We start from the raw sequence: 12,362 nt of genomic DNA on the forward strand, positions 1-12,362 counted from the left end.
ATTGGACATTCTGAATTCTCCCTCTGAACAGGTGCCGGAGTGTGGCGACTAGGGGCTTTTCACAGTAACTTCATTGCAGTGTTAATGTAAGCCTACTTGTGACACTAATAAAAGATTATTATTATTATAAAAGAACACCCCTACCTAACTTGCAGATCTTTGGACGCTAAGGGGCAATTTAGCATGGCCAGTCGGCATACTTTGGAAACCATGCCAGTGCTAATTTTTTGTATCTAACTGGATAACTCTATCACTTTCCCGTTCTCCCCCCCCCACCCCCAATTTTGAGGTTACCTTTAACTTTTCCCCCTTCATATATTTATCACATTCTCTTTCAAATGTTCCGATTGAATCTGCTTCCACCACCGTTTCACCCAGTGCTCAATAACCCATTGTATATAAAGATTCTATTTTTATTCACATTTAGTGAATGCATGTCGCAGGAGCGGGCCATTTAGCCAAAATATCTATGGTATTTCCATAGAAACCCGACAGTGCAGAAGCAGGCCGTTCGGCCCATCGAATCTGCAACAACCATCCAAAAGGCAGCTACGGTAGCATGGTGGTTAGCATAAATGCTTCACAGCTCCAGGGTCCCAGGTTCGATTCCCGGCTGGGTCACTGTCTGTGCGGAGTCTGCACGTCCTCCCCGTGTGTGCGTGGGTTTCCTCCGGGTGCTCCGGTTTCCTCCCACAGTCCAAAGATGTGCGGGTTAGGTGGATTGGCCATGCTAAATTGTCCGTAGTGTCCTAAAAAGTAAGGTTAAGGGGGGGGTTGTTGGGTTACGGGTATAGGGTGGATACGTGGGTTTGAGTGGGGTAATCGTTGCTCGGCACAACATCGAGGGCCGAAGGGCCTGTTCTGTGCTGTACTGTTCTATGTTTTATGTTCTAAAGAACACTGGGTTGGTGCTGACTCGATGGGCCAAATGGGATTCTATGGATTCTCTTGTGATTCCATCAGGGCAAATGAGCGTCCTATTGGCTAAGCCTACCCTGAATTTTGGTTGCTGTTTGGGAATGTCCTTTGGACTAGCGTTAGGAGTTAGTTCTATGTACCCCTGGGCTGGGTAGGAAAAGCTCCAGTAGCTTAATCCCACCCCCACCCCACAGGAATTGCAGTTGTGAGCATTCACCAAGAACCCAATTTGTCTGTCTGTGATCACCTTATTGTTCATGTTCAGCCGAAGCAGCCATAACAACAATGCTTACATCAGTGAGGAACTGGACCCCTGTGACGCTGTCTGTCCTTCCATGCAAAACATTTGGGAGGAGAGGGGAGAAAACAGCTAAAGCATCCTCGAAGTAGGATTTAGCAAGCTTGGTTCCCTGTCCAATTGAAGAGTGAGAGGAAGGGTACGTTTGCAATATCAGAAATTAGTGTCACTCCGTGTTTGGATCCTAGGGGAGGCAAAATGCAGGGACAGAGCTTCACACTGGCGACCATTAAAGGCGATGAATACACCTTCACCTCCAACAATGCCGAGGACATCCGGGACCTTGTGGTGACGTTCCTGGAGGGGCTGAGGAAAAGGTCAAAGTTTGTTGTGGCTCTGCAGGACAATCCGAACCCTGGTGAGTGAGAGCTGGACAACTCTGAGCACTGCTTATGTCGTCAGCAATCCAAGGGTCCATGCAATGTTATAAGCTGCCTGAGGCCTTTCATATTTGTCTGAGTGAGGAGATTGTGTGGAAATGCACTGATGTTTTCTTTTTGTATAAAATATTTTTTTTAATGTCCCAATGATTTTTCTCCAGGGTCACACACAGCAGGGTCCTGGAGATCGATCTTCAATTCCTGGAGACTCTAGGGGGTGGGACACCCGACATGAAAATTCTGCCTTTATACTCAGAATGACAATTTTTGATTGGAATCATTCTCCGGCCTGGGCTGAGAGGTCGCTTTCTCTCGCCAACCATGTTTTAGCCACTACGGGGGTACCATAAACTGACTGGGTAATTCCATTCAGTGCAGGAGTGGGGCTAAGTGGCCTCAATTGGCTCCATCGCCACAAGCGGGCAGGTATCCATCTCACACCCAACCCAACCTCCTTAAAAGTGTCCCTGAAGCTGGACCGTGCTGGCAAATGGGCACTGCCCTACAGTGGGAAATTCTGGGCACGTCCAACTCTGTTCCAACCACTGGGCTTTCCAAACGCCCATGTCTCCCAATCAAATTACTCTTTGACATTGAACGGCAAAATGATGATTCGTGGAGTCTTTCAAATAGATTATGGCGAATCTACAGGTTACCCTGTCCATCTTTTGTCCATCTTGGTTCCATACTCTTGCCTAACAGTAAAGTCCATTCATCTTTATTTGACTCCCCCATCCTTTCACCTTACCCGATGTTGGAATTAGTAACAGTTGTGTCTAAGAACCTTCCGGTTGGGTGACAATACCACAACCATCCCCATTCTGGTTGGTTGAAATGCTGATGCCTCTGTCCCTTGTGCAGTTGCCGATGATTTGACGTTCCTGAGCTTCATGAAGGGAGACCTGATCCTCCTGGATCATGACACCGGGGAGCAGGTGATGAACTGCGGCTGGGGCCACGGGATGAATGAAAGGACCAAAGAGAAGGGTGACTTCCCCACCGACTGTGTCTACGTCTTACCCACAGTCACCAAGCCACCAGCTGAAGTTGTGGTAAATAGTTCTGTAGTTTTAACGTGCTGGCTTTTGGAATCGATGAAAGAATGGGCTTGCATTTCGATATCGCACCTAATGGAGTCCTCGGGATATCCCAAAGTCCTTCATGTCAAATAAATAAATTTTTGAAGTTTTCACTGTTGTGTAGACAAATGTGGCAACCAATTTGCTTGCAGCAAGATCTTACAAACAGCAATTGATTTGACTGATTAGTGAGTATTGCTTAAAAAAGAGGCATCTGCGAAGCTTTTCATCTTGCACTCATCAGGACAGACAAAAGAATGTCAAATGTAGAAGGGAGCAATAATTAATGCTGCATGGCATGAGAAAAGAGTGCCGATTGTGGTGAAATGCATCACTGTAAAGACATAAGGTGTTAATGTCGGTACACTGCAACTAGGTAAACACCAGAGGGAACACCAGAGACATCATGACACACAGACATTCAACCAATAGGTCAGTAAGATAGGACGCGACCAATGGGCAGTCAAGACACACCCAGAGGTGACACTGCCACAAGGGGGCTGCCCATATAAAAGGACAGGGCACACATGCTCATTCTCTTCTCCATAGGCGACACTCAGAGACAGGGGCAGATCAGGAAGCATCACACCCACCGCATGGCTTAGAGCAGACTGGTTAGTTAGATTGAGTTACTTTAGCAAGATCAGCAGGAGAGTCGAACTCAAGTAGGAGAATAGTTAACTGTACAATAAATGTGTTAAACCTATCTCCAAGTCTGAACCTTCCTTTGTCAGAGTATACATCAAGGAAGCAGCTTGTGCTACATGAAGAAGCATAACACAAAACCGATTGTTTGGCAAGTCGACCCTGGTTGAGGTATTGCCATGGATAATGCACCAGTTTCCATATTTGTATTTTCCAACAAGTTAATACAAAGCAATAGGAATTCTAGATATGGCTGCCTTATTTACACACCTTCCTTCCCATCTCCTCCACCACATGCTGGCAAATGCTGGGTCCAATTGCAGTTCAATGACTACACCTCAAAACCATGTTTACTTAAACTATTTGGGAGGTTCTGTTGTATGGAAAATGCTATATAAAGGCAGGGGTTTCATTCTGGTCCTGGTGGTGATTGGGACAAATCAGGAATGGATCAAACAAACTTTTCGCATCTAATGCTCAGATCGTGAGCCATTGAATCATAGAAACCTGCAGTAGAAAAGTTGACCATTCTGCCTATCCAATTTGTGCTGGCTCTTTGAAACATCTATCCAACGGGACTTCTTCCACTGCTAGCTCCATACAGCCGTGCAAATTATTTCTTATCTATCCAATTCCCATTTTGAGTGCTCCGATGTAATCCGTTTCCATAGCAGAATTCAGGGTAGTGCGTTCTAGAACTTGCTGGGTAAAATTAATTTTACGCAGCATCTTCCTTCCGGCCCTCTTGCCAGCAGTAACTTCTTTTTTCAAAGCTATCGAATCTCTTGCCAGTGGAAACTTTTTCTCCTTAATTGCTCTAATCAAAATCCTTTGTAAATCTTGAACATCACTCCTAAATCTTCTCTGAACCTTCATTGCTCCCAAGGAGAGGTAACCCAGCAATTAAATTCTTTGTCTTCCAGTGTCTGATTACCATGACGCCAGGCCAGAGACAAGAAGCCATCAAGACATCCCAGTTGTCCATATCGGAGTTGGACGAGAAGGTTAAACCGTACACACTTGAAGAGTTCTCCTATGACTACTTCAGGTAGGCCACACCCTTCAACAGGAGAAGGGAGAAAGAGATTGGCACAATTCCATAAAACTGCTCAAAACATTTCCTGGCAAGTGCTTTTAAGAGTTCCATAATATTCCTCCCTTGTATTTTTCTGAAATTCCAGGCCGCCTCCGAAGCACACCTTGAGCCGGGTGATGATCACAAAGAATCGTGGGAAGGACAAAATGTGGTCTTGCACCCGTGAGCCAATCAAACAGCCTCTGCTGAAGAAGTTGTTGAATAACGAGGAGCTGTCTCAGGAATCCTGCCTCGTGTTCATAGATATCCTTTTACGCTTCCCAGGGAGCGGGGGGTTCCAGTGATGAAAGCTGATCGGCTTCAGAAATACTGAACAATTGCACTAAATAATAATCAGCGTTCAAGCGTGCAAATTAGGAGCAGGAGAAGGCCACTCGGCCCCTCGAGCCTGCTCCGCCATTTAATCAGATCGATTGCGGCCTCAATTCCACATTCTCAACCAATAGCAATGTACTTGTAGGGTCAGGGGTCAACTGAATTTGTTCATTTGGGGCCCCATTCTGGGCACTACACTTTTATGAAGCATGTCAAGGCCTCGGTGCAGATGCATAGAACATAGAAAAAGACAGCACAGAACAGGCCCTTCGGCCCACGATGTTGTGCCGACCTTTTGTCCAAGATTAAGAACAGATTAATGTACACCCCATCATTCTACCGTAATCCATGTACCTATCCAATAGCCGCTTGAAGGTCCCTAACGTTTCTGACTCAACTACTTCCACAGGCAGTGCATTCCATGCCCCCACTACTCTCTGGGTAAAGAACCTACCTCTGACATCTCCCCTGTTTCTTCCACCATTCACCTTAAATCAATGTCCCCTTGTAATGGTTTGTTCTACCCGGGGAAAAAGTCTCTGACTGTCTATCTATTCCCTTAATCATCTTATAAACCGCTATCAAGTCGCCTCTCATCCTTCTCCGTTCTAATGAGAAAAGGCCTAGCACCCTCAACCTTTCCTCGTAAGATCTACTCTCCATTCCAGGCAACATCCTGGTAAATCTCCTTTGCACCTTTTCCAAAGCTTCCACATCCTTCCTAAAATGTGGCGACCAGAATTGCACACAGTACTCCAAATATGGCCTTACCAAGGTTTTGTACAACTGCATCATCACCTCACGGCTCTTAAATTCAATCCCACTGCTAATGAACACTAGCACACCATAGGCCTTCTTCACAGCTCTATCCACTTTCAAAGATCGATGAACATAGACCCCAAGATCTCTCTGCTCCTCCACATTGCCAAGAACCCTACCGTTAACCCTGTATTCCGCATTCATATTTGTCCTTCCAAAATGGACAACCTCTTACTTTTCAGGGTTAAACTCCATCTGCCACTTCTCAGCCCAGCTCTGCATCCTATCTGCGTCTCTTTGCAGCCGACAACAGCCCTCCTCACTATCCACAACTCCACCAACCTTTGTATCGTCTGCAAATTTACTGACCCACCCTTCAACTCCCTCATCCAAGTCATTAAGGAAAATCACAAACAGCAGAGGACCCATGATGTGGAGATGCCGGCGTTGGACTGGGGTGAGCACAGTAAGAAGTCTTACAACACCAGGTTAAAGTCCAACAGGTTTGTTTCAAACACGAGCTTTCGGAGCACGGCTCCTTCTTCAGGTGAATGAATGAATAACCAATTGTGTCTCTGAAATGAAGAGAAATGGCATTGATCCTTCGTGGATGATGACCAATTCCCAAAAGTAACCATCTTTGTTCAAAGGAGAACAAACCCAACTTCTCCACTTGACTGAAGTCTCACATTTAAATAAAATACAAACTAGGAAGAGTCGGCCTCACACCATTCACCCAGTACTGGTCCCAGATCTGTAGACCCAGAACTGGTCCCTGGTAACTGGGCTCCAGGCTGAATATTTGCCATCCACCACCACTCTCTGACTTCTATCGGTTAGCCAGTTCATTATCCAACTGGCCAAATTTCCCATGCTTCCTTACTTTCTGCATAAGCCTACCATGGGAAACCTTATCAAATGCCTTACTAAAATCCATGTACACTACATCCACTGCTTTACCTTCATCCACATGCTCGGTCACGTCCTCAAAGAATTCAATAAGACGTGTGAAAGAGATTTACCAGATCAGCCATGATCTTGTTGAATGGTGTGAGGCCGACTCTTCCTAGTTTGTATTTTATTTAAATGTGAGACTTCAGTCAAGTGGAGAAGTTGGGTTTGTTCTCCTTTGAACAAAGATGGTTACTTTTGGGAATTGGTCATCATCCACGAAGGATCAATGCCATTTCTCTTCATTTCAGAGACACAATTGGTTATATATAACTTGGGGGTTGTTGTGTTATGTACTGTGGGATAACACTGGCTGCAACTGGATGCAGCTTTAACCAAAAGATACCCCAGACCTTGACGTTAGTTCCATCTGATTTATTGAACCAGTAGCACAGTTAGCACAGTTCTCTTGAGTTCTAGTCTCTGCTAACCTAAGTGTGGTTACTCTGTCTGACTGAACCAGACTAGCTCTTCGCCACGTGCTGGAGGTGTGATACTGTACATACACCCTGACTCACTTTGTAGATGTTCATCAGTGGAAAGAGGCGGAGTGTGAGTGCCTCGTGCCTTTTATAGTGAGATGCCATCCCTGAGTGTCCTGCCTGCTCATTGGTCATGTCCTATTCTCTGTGTTCATTAGCTGCCTGTCTGTATATCATGACAGGGGTGAGATCAGTGGTGGGTGGGTGGGTGGGTGGGGGGGGGGGGGGGGGGGGGGGGGGGGGGCGAGAGACACACCAATCTGCAGTTTTGTGCAAGGTAAAGAGGCTGCCCCATGAACTACCACAGCCTTTCCGAGGATTGAATCCACACTGTTGGCGTCATTCTGTATCATTGTCTAACCATCCGAGTTAACTGACTGCCACTCCCGACTTTGATTTAATAGGGATCTTCAAAGTTCTGGAAGGTCATGATAGATCGATAAGGAGAAAGTGTTTCCACTGGTGGATGGGTCAGTAACCAGAGGTTGCAGATTTAAGGCATTTAGCAAGATAGCCAGGAACGAGACGAGATTCTTGTTTTATTTACTCTGTGCTTATGCAATTCTCTTTTGAAAGCTACAATTGAATATGCCTCCACCACACACTCTCGGGCAATGCATTCCAAACCACTTGCTGCGTAAAATAAGACTTTCCTCGTGTAGCCAGTGGATCTTTTCCCATTCAGCTTCTATCAGTGCCCTTCCCACAAATGGGAACAGTACCTCTCGGTCTGCTCTGGCTAGACCCTTCATGATTTTGACCACCTTAATTGCCTGGACGAGACTCGGTCGCAATTTTCAAAGGAGAATGGGATATGCACTTGAAAGGGTTAAATAAAGCTGCAGGTAGAGTCAGGGGTGTGCGACTCTTGAATATCTGTTTCAGTGAGCTGGCACAGCTATAGTGAGTCTAATGGCTTCCTATACTGAAGGATTGGCTGGGGAAGTTAATCCCCAGGAAGTTAAATAATAATATTATTATTATTATTATTATCCTGGCCAGTTCATTCTTTGTCTGTGATTTCTTCTCTGTCCTTTCCTACTGGGCCATGGTTCCACAGGCATGAATCACTCTTGCCTGGTACCTAGTCCTAATGTCCCTCCTTCCTCCCACGAGTCTAGATGCTGAGTGTAAAGTATCTCCCTCCCAATTACCTATTCTGCATGCGCAAGTGTAGAGGTTGGCTACCTTTTCAGTACTGACACATTGCCTCTTTCAGATGAGAAACAATGGGCTTAAAATAATGTAAAATCCCACCCTGGCAGCGGTGAATTTAAATTTGGTTAATCGGGCGGCAAGGTAGCACTGTTGCTTCACAGCGCCAGGGTCCCAGGTTCGATTCCCGACTTGGGTCACTGTCTGTGCGGAGTCTGCACGTTCTCCCCGTGTCTCCGTGGGCTCCCTCCGGGTGCTCCGGTTTCCTCCCACAAGTCCCGAAAGACGTACTTGTTAGGTGAATTGGACATTGTGAATTTTCCCTCTGTGTGCCCGAACAGGCGCCGGAGTGTGGTGACTAGGGGCTTTTCACAGTAACTTCATTGCAGTGTTAATGTAAGCCTGCTTGTGACACTAATAAAGAGTACTGTACTGTCCCATTGCTCCTTTCAGAAGAGACATGATGGGCTTAAAAAATAATGTCAAAATCCACCCTGGCAGCTGTGAATTTAAATTTGGTTAAATAAACAAATGTGACATCTAATTATTGGTGCCACTGAAACCATCAATCATCGTTGCAAAAACCCATCCGATTCACTGATGTACCTTTTTAGTGAAGGAAATTTGCCGCCCTTACCCTGTCCGGCCTACACGTGACTCCAGACCCACAGCAATGCGGCGGACACCACTGTGCCAGATAGGAGTGGGTAATACATGCTGGCCTTGCTCGTGACACCCACATCCCATGAACATTTTGAAAAATTACATCCCATCGCTGTTTGAATATGATCGGGGAATTCTCCCATTGTCCTCTCGATCTGCCTTCGCGCCTCGCAGAGCAGGTTTGAGGGGATGAACAGCCAACTACATTATTGACGATGCCAGTGCGACAATGGGTCACACTAAATCAGTGTTCTTAAAACTCAGGGGCGCAACCCGCGGGTGGGCCGCGGGCAGGTGTCGGGAGGGTCGCGGAGCTGTCCTTCATGGCGCTCTCAATTGCGCAAATCCCCACGCAGCAGCTGGCTTTTAATAACGCCGGCTGCAAGCGGCCTTTAAAATAGCTGCAAACGTTAAAAAAAATTTGGCCGCATAGTGCATGCGCGCCGATGATCGGGCGCACATGCGCAGTGTGGCCGCTATTTTTTTAAATGGTCGCAGCTTTTTGTTTTACAAATTCGGGGGGGGTTTATTCATTTTGTTCATTTATTTTATTCATTTAATTTTGTTTTTTCATTTATTTTATTCGGTTTTTTATTTTACAAGTTCGGGGGGGGGTTTTATTTAATAAAATTTTACGGGGGAAAATGCAGAACTTTGGACAGATGGAGACTCCATACTTTCCGACACCGGAAGGCTTCACCTTCATCCAACAGGTTCCATTGGAGGAGCGTGTACGAGGGCCAAAGGGACCCAAAACCATTTCCTCCATTATTGTCAGCAGCAAACAAGGTAAGAGAAAATGGTGGGTCGCGAAGGTCGGCCGCCGAGGGTCGCAAAGGTCGGTCGGGTTGGGTCCCGAAGGTTGGCTGATTGGTAAAATAGGGTCCCCGGGGAAAAAAGTTTGAAGAACACTGTACTAAATCCCCCCCTGAGGAAGTGATGCCGTACTATATACGTGTAAATTCATGGAAAACTGGGGTTTAATCATCAAATTCATTTATTTACAAGCAGAATCTTCATTAGTGAACCATTGCAGTCCAGTTTTCTGCTTTTCCGTAAATCTCACATTGACACTTGTTTACAGAGACCCAGCCGGTAGTCCTCCCACCCTTGAGTCAGGGGGTTAGAGGATTCAGGCGTCTTTGGCCAATATTTACCCCTTAGCCCACATCACTAAAGCTGATTATCTAGCCATTGTTAGATTGCTGTCTGTGTAAGCTTTCTGTGTTCAGATTGGCCGCTGAGTATCTCTGATTAAAATCGTGGCTACATTTCTTCAGAAGTACTTGATTGGTTGTAAAATGTTTTGGGATGCCCGGAGGCTGAGAGCGGCGCTAGATAAATGCAAGTCCTTGACTCCTCGCCAGCACCTGTCATGAAGTATATGGGCGACTATCCCTCCAAGAGAACGCGCTCAGTGAATGAACTGACTGATCAGATATTCGAAGGTGCCTTGAAAGGGGAGCTGATGAAGGATGAGATTTACTGCCAAGTCCTTAAACAGCTCACCGATAACCACGTGAAGTAAGTCCGGCCTATTGGTGACATAGGAACTGTCTGGAGTTGTAATCTAGACTAATAAATTTATAAACATATTAAGCGAAGAGAATGGCTTTGAGAGATGCGGCTATTTTAAAAACTGACTCTGGTGACGCAGTCATAGACCTGCAATGTCAGATTTGTCAGATTTATGTTGTTCTATATATTCCATGTAATTAAATGAGTATTTTATAACTTTGTGTCTACGCTGAGTATGAAGGAAAATAAAATAATACAGCTACCACTTGTATTTTGCTCCCCCCCACATTTGAATGGCCTCCTGTACCATGATTAAGTGGTTACCTAGCACATCCTCCCTACAGCCCTTTCCTCATTCACACAGGGAGCAAGTGCCTCACACCTGTTGGACAAGGTCAAGAGCAGAGGTTCATCGGTTCCTGAATTCAGGATCCCTCTACCTGCCTCACTTAGTCACTACCTGCTGTCCCAGACTGACTTTGAGATACTTAGTACACGGGGTGTCACCGCCTCCTGAAACAAAGCATCCAGGTAACTCTTCCCCCTCCCCGATGTGCCGCAGTATCCGAGGTTCAGACTCCAGCTCATCAGTTCTGAGCCAAAGTTCTTCGAGCAGCCAACACCTGTTGCAGTTGTAGTCGCTGCAGCTGTCAATGGGATCTGCCAGCTCCCACATCGTACAGCTACAGCACATCGCCTGCCCAGCTCCCACATAGTGCAGCTACAGCACATTGCCTGCCCAGCTCCCACATCGTGCAGCTATAGCACATCGCCTGCCCAGCCTTCTCTACTTAGATAATTAATTTATTACTGAGTTTTGCAGTGTTCTCCTTCAAATCTAGTTCAGATCTCACACCAGCCAACCAGGCCACAGCCCCCCTGTGACGCCACCCACCCCCACCCCTCCCCCAGGTCTCTTCTCCACTACAATGAACACTCAGCGCTGCTGCTCTGCCCCCCCCCCCCCCCCCCACCCCCACGACTACTCCCTGCAAACTAGGCCATGGGTCCCCGAGGTAAGTTTTTTTTTTTTATACTCTGCTGCTGCTCCGACTAATCCCCCCCCCCAACCGATCCAGACCATGTGATCTACAGGGAGAGGGTGTTTCAAAACCCAGGGCCGATGTATGAAAAAATTCTGAGAAATTCCTCTTCCCGATCCCTTGTGGCGATCAAAACAGGTTCGGGAGATCACTGTGGCCGGGATGAGTTAATGTTTCCCAAAAACTTTCCACTTATTTTTCTGACACACCTGAACGCGTTGCCGCAGAGCCCGTCTGTGTAACCTCCACTTCCAGTCTCTGGTGCTGGCTCTCCATTAATTTCCATCTCCTCATGGTTCCATGATCTCGGTTGATTATAAGTATGTCCCGTGATCAGATCAGCAACTGTCTGGCATGAAATGACTACCACCCCTTCCCTCCCACCCACACGTTGGTACCGACCGTCCCCGTTTTATTTGCCACTTGTGACTTACCGATGGCTCCGTTGTGTTTTCCGTTAGGTATAGTGAGGAGAAAGGCTGGGAGCTGCTGTGGCTGTGTACAGGACTCTTTCCCCCCAGCAACGCTCTTTTGCCTCATGTGCAGCGATTCCTGCAATCGAGGAAAAGCCACATGATTGCTCCAGACTGCATGCATCGACTCCAAAAAGCACTCCGGTAAGAATCACTTCCTTCTCCTCCAATCTTCTCCTCCTTCCCCAGTCTTCTCTTCCCTTCTCATCCAATCTTCCTTTCCTTCCCCAATCTTCTCATCCTCCTCTTCCAATCTCCTCTCGTCCTCCTTCTCCTCCAATCACCTCTCGTCCTTTTTGTTACGACACCATGGGCTAGTGCACGGTCGATTCAAGCCCCACAGATCCTGGAAACCCTCCAACAGTACATTAACCAATAATTCATATAAAGCTTGCAGAATCTTTGGCCTCTTAAATGCTCAATATGTAATAGCCACCAGGTTTGAAACTTGAACATAATAACTGTTTATTTATGCCAGGGACAAAGTTCCAGTATGCAATAATTCTAATGGAATTATTCCATTAACGGCCAGCTAATCTACTGCTCTTCTCCCCCCGCCACCCCCCCCCCCCCCCCCCCCCCCCCAC

At 46.6% G+C, this 12,362-nt stretch overlaps 1 protein-coding gene across 6 annotated transcripts in view; it reads left to right on the top strand.

The window, feature by feature from the left end:
• The window catches only part of myo7aa (myosin VIIAa), a 216,788-nt gene that overhangs the window by 170,552 nt on the left and 33,874 nt on the right, over positions 1–12,362 (top strand). For all 6 annotated transcript variants that reach the window (XR_005463131.1, XM_038817836.1, XM_038817837.1 and 3 more), the window contains 6 exons: positions 1,405–1,574; positions 2,458–2,648; positions 4,244–4,368; positions 4,502–4,659; positions 10,112–10,265; positions 11,764–11,919. Coding sequence is in view for 5 of the 6 variants with exons in the window: in XM_038817836.1 (XP_038673764.1) it covers positions 1,405–1,574; positions 2,458–2,648; positions 4,244–4,368; positions 4,502–4,659; positions 10,112–10,265; positions 11,764–11,919 (954 nt within the window). In the remaining variant the exon portion in view is untranslated. The remainder of the gene's footprint in view (positions 1–1,404; positions 1,575–2,457; positions 2,649–4,243; positions 4,369–4,501; positions 4,660–10,111; positions 10,266–11,763; positions 11,920–12,362) is intronic.

This window comes from Scyliorhinus canicula, chromosome 14 (assembly GCF_902713615.1).
Source record: "Scyliorhinus canicula chromosome 14, sScyCan1.1, whole genome shotgun sequence".
Classification (NCBI taxonomy): Eukaryota; Metazoa; Chordata; class Chondrichthyes; order Carcharhiniformes; family Scyliorhinidae; genus Scyliorhinus; species Scyliorhinus canicula.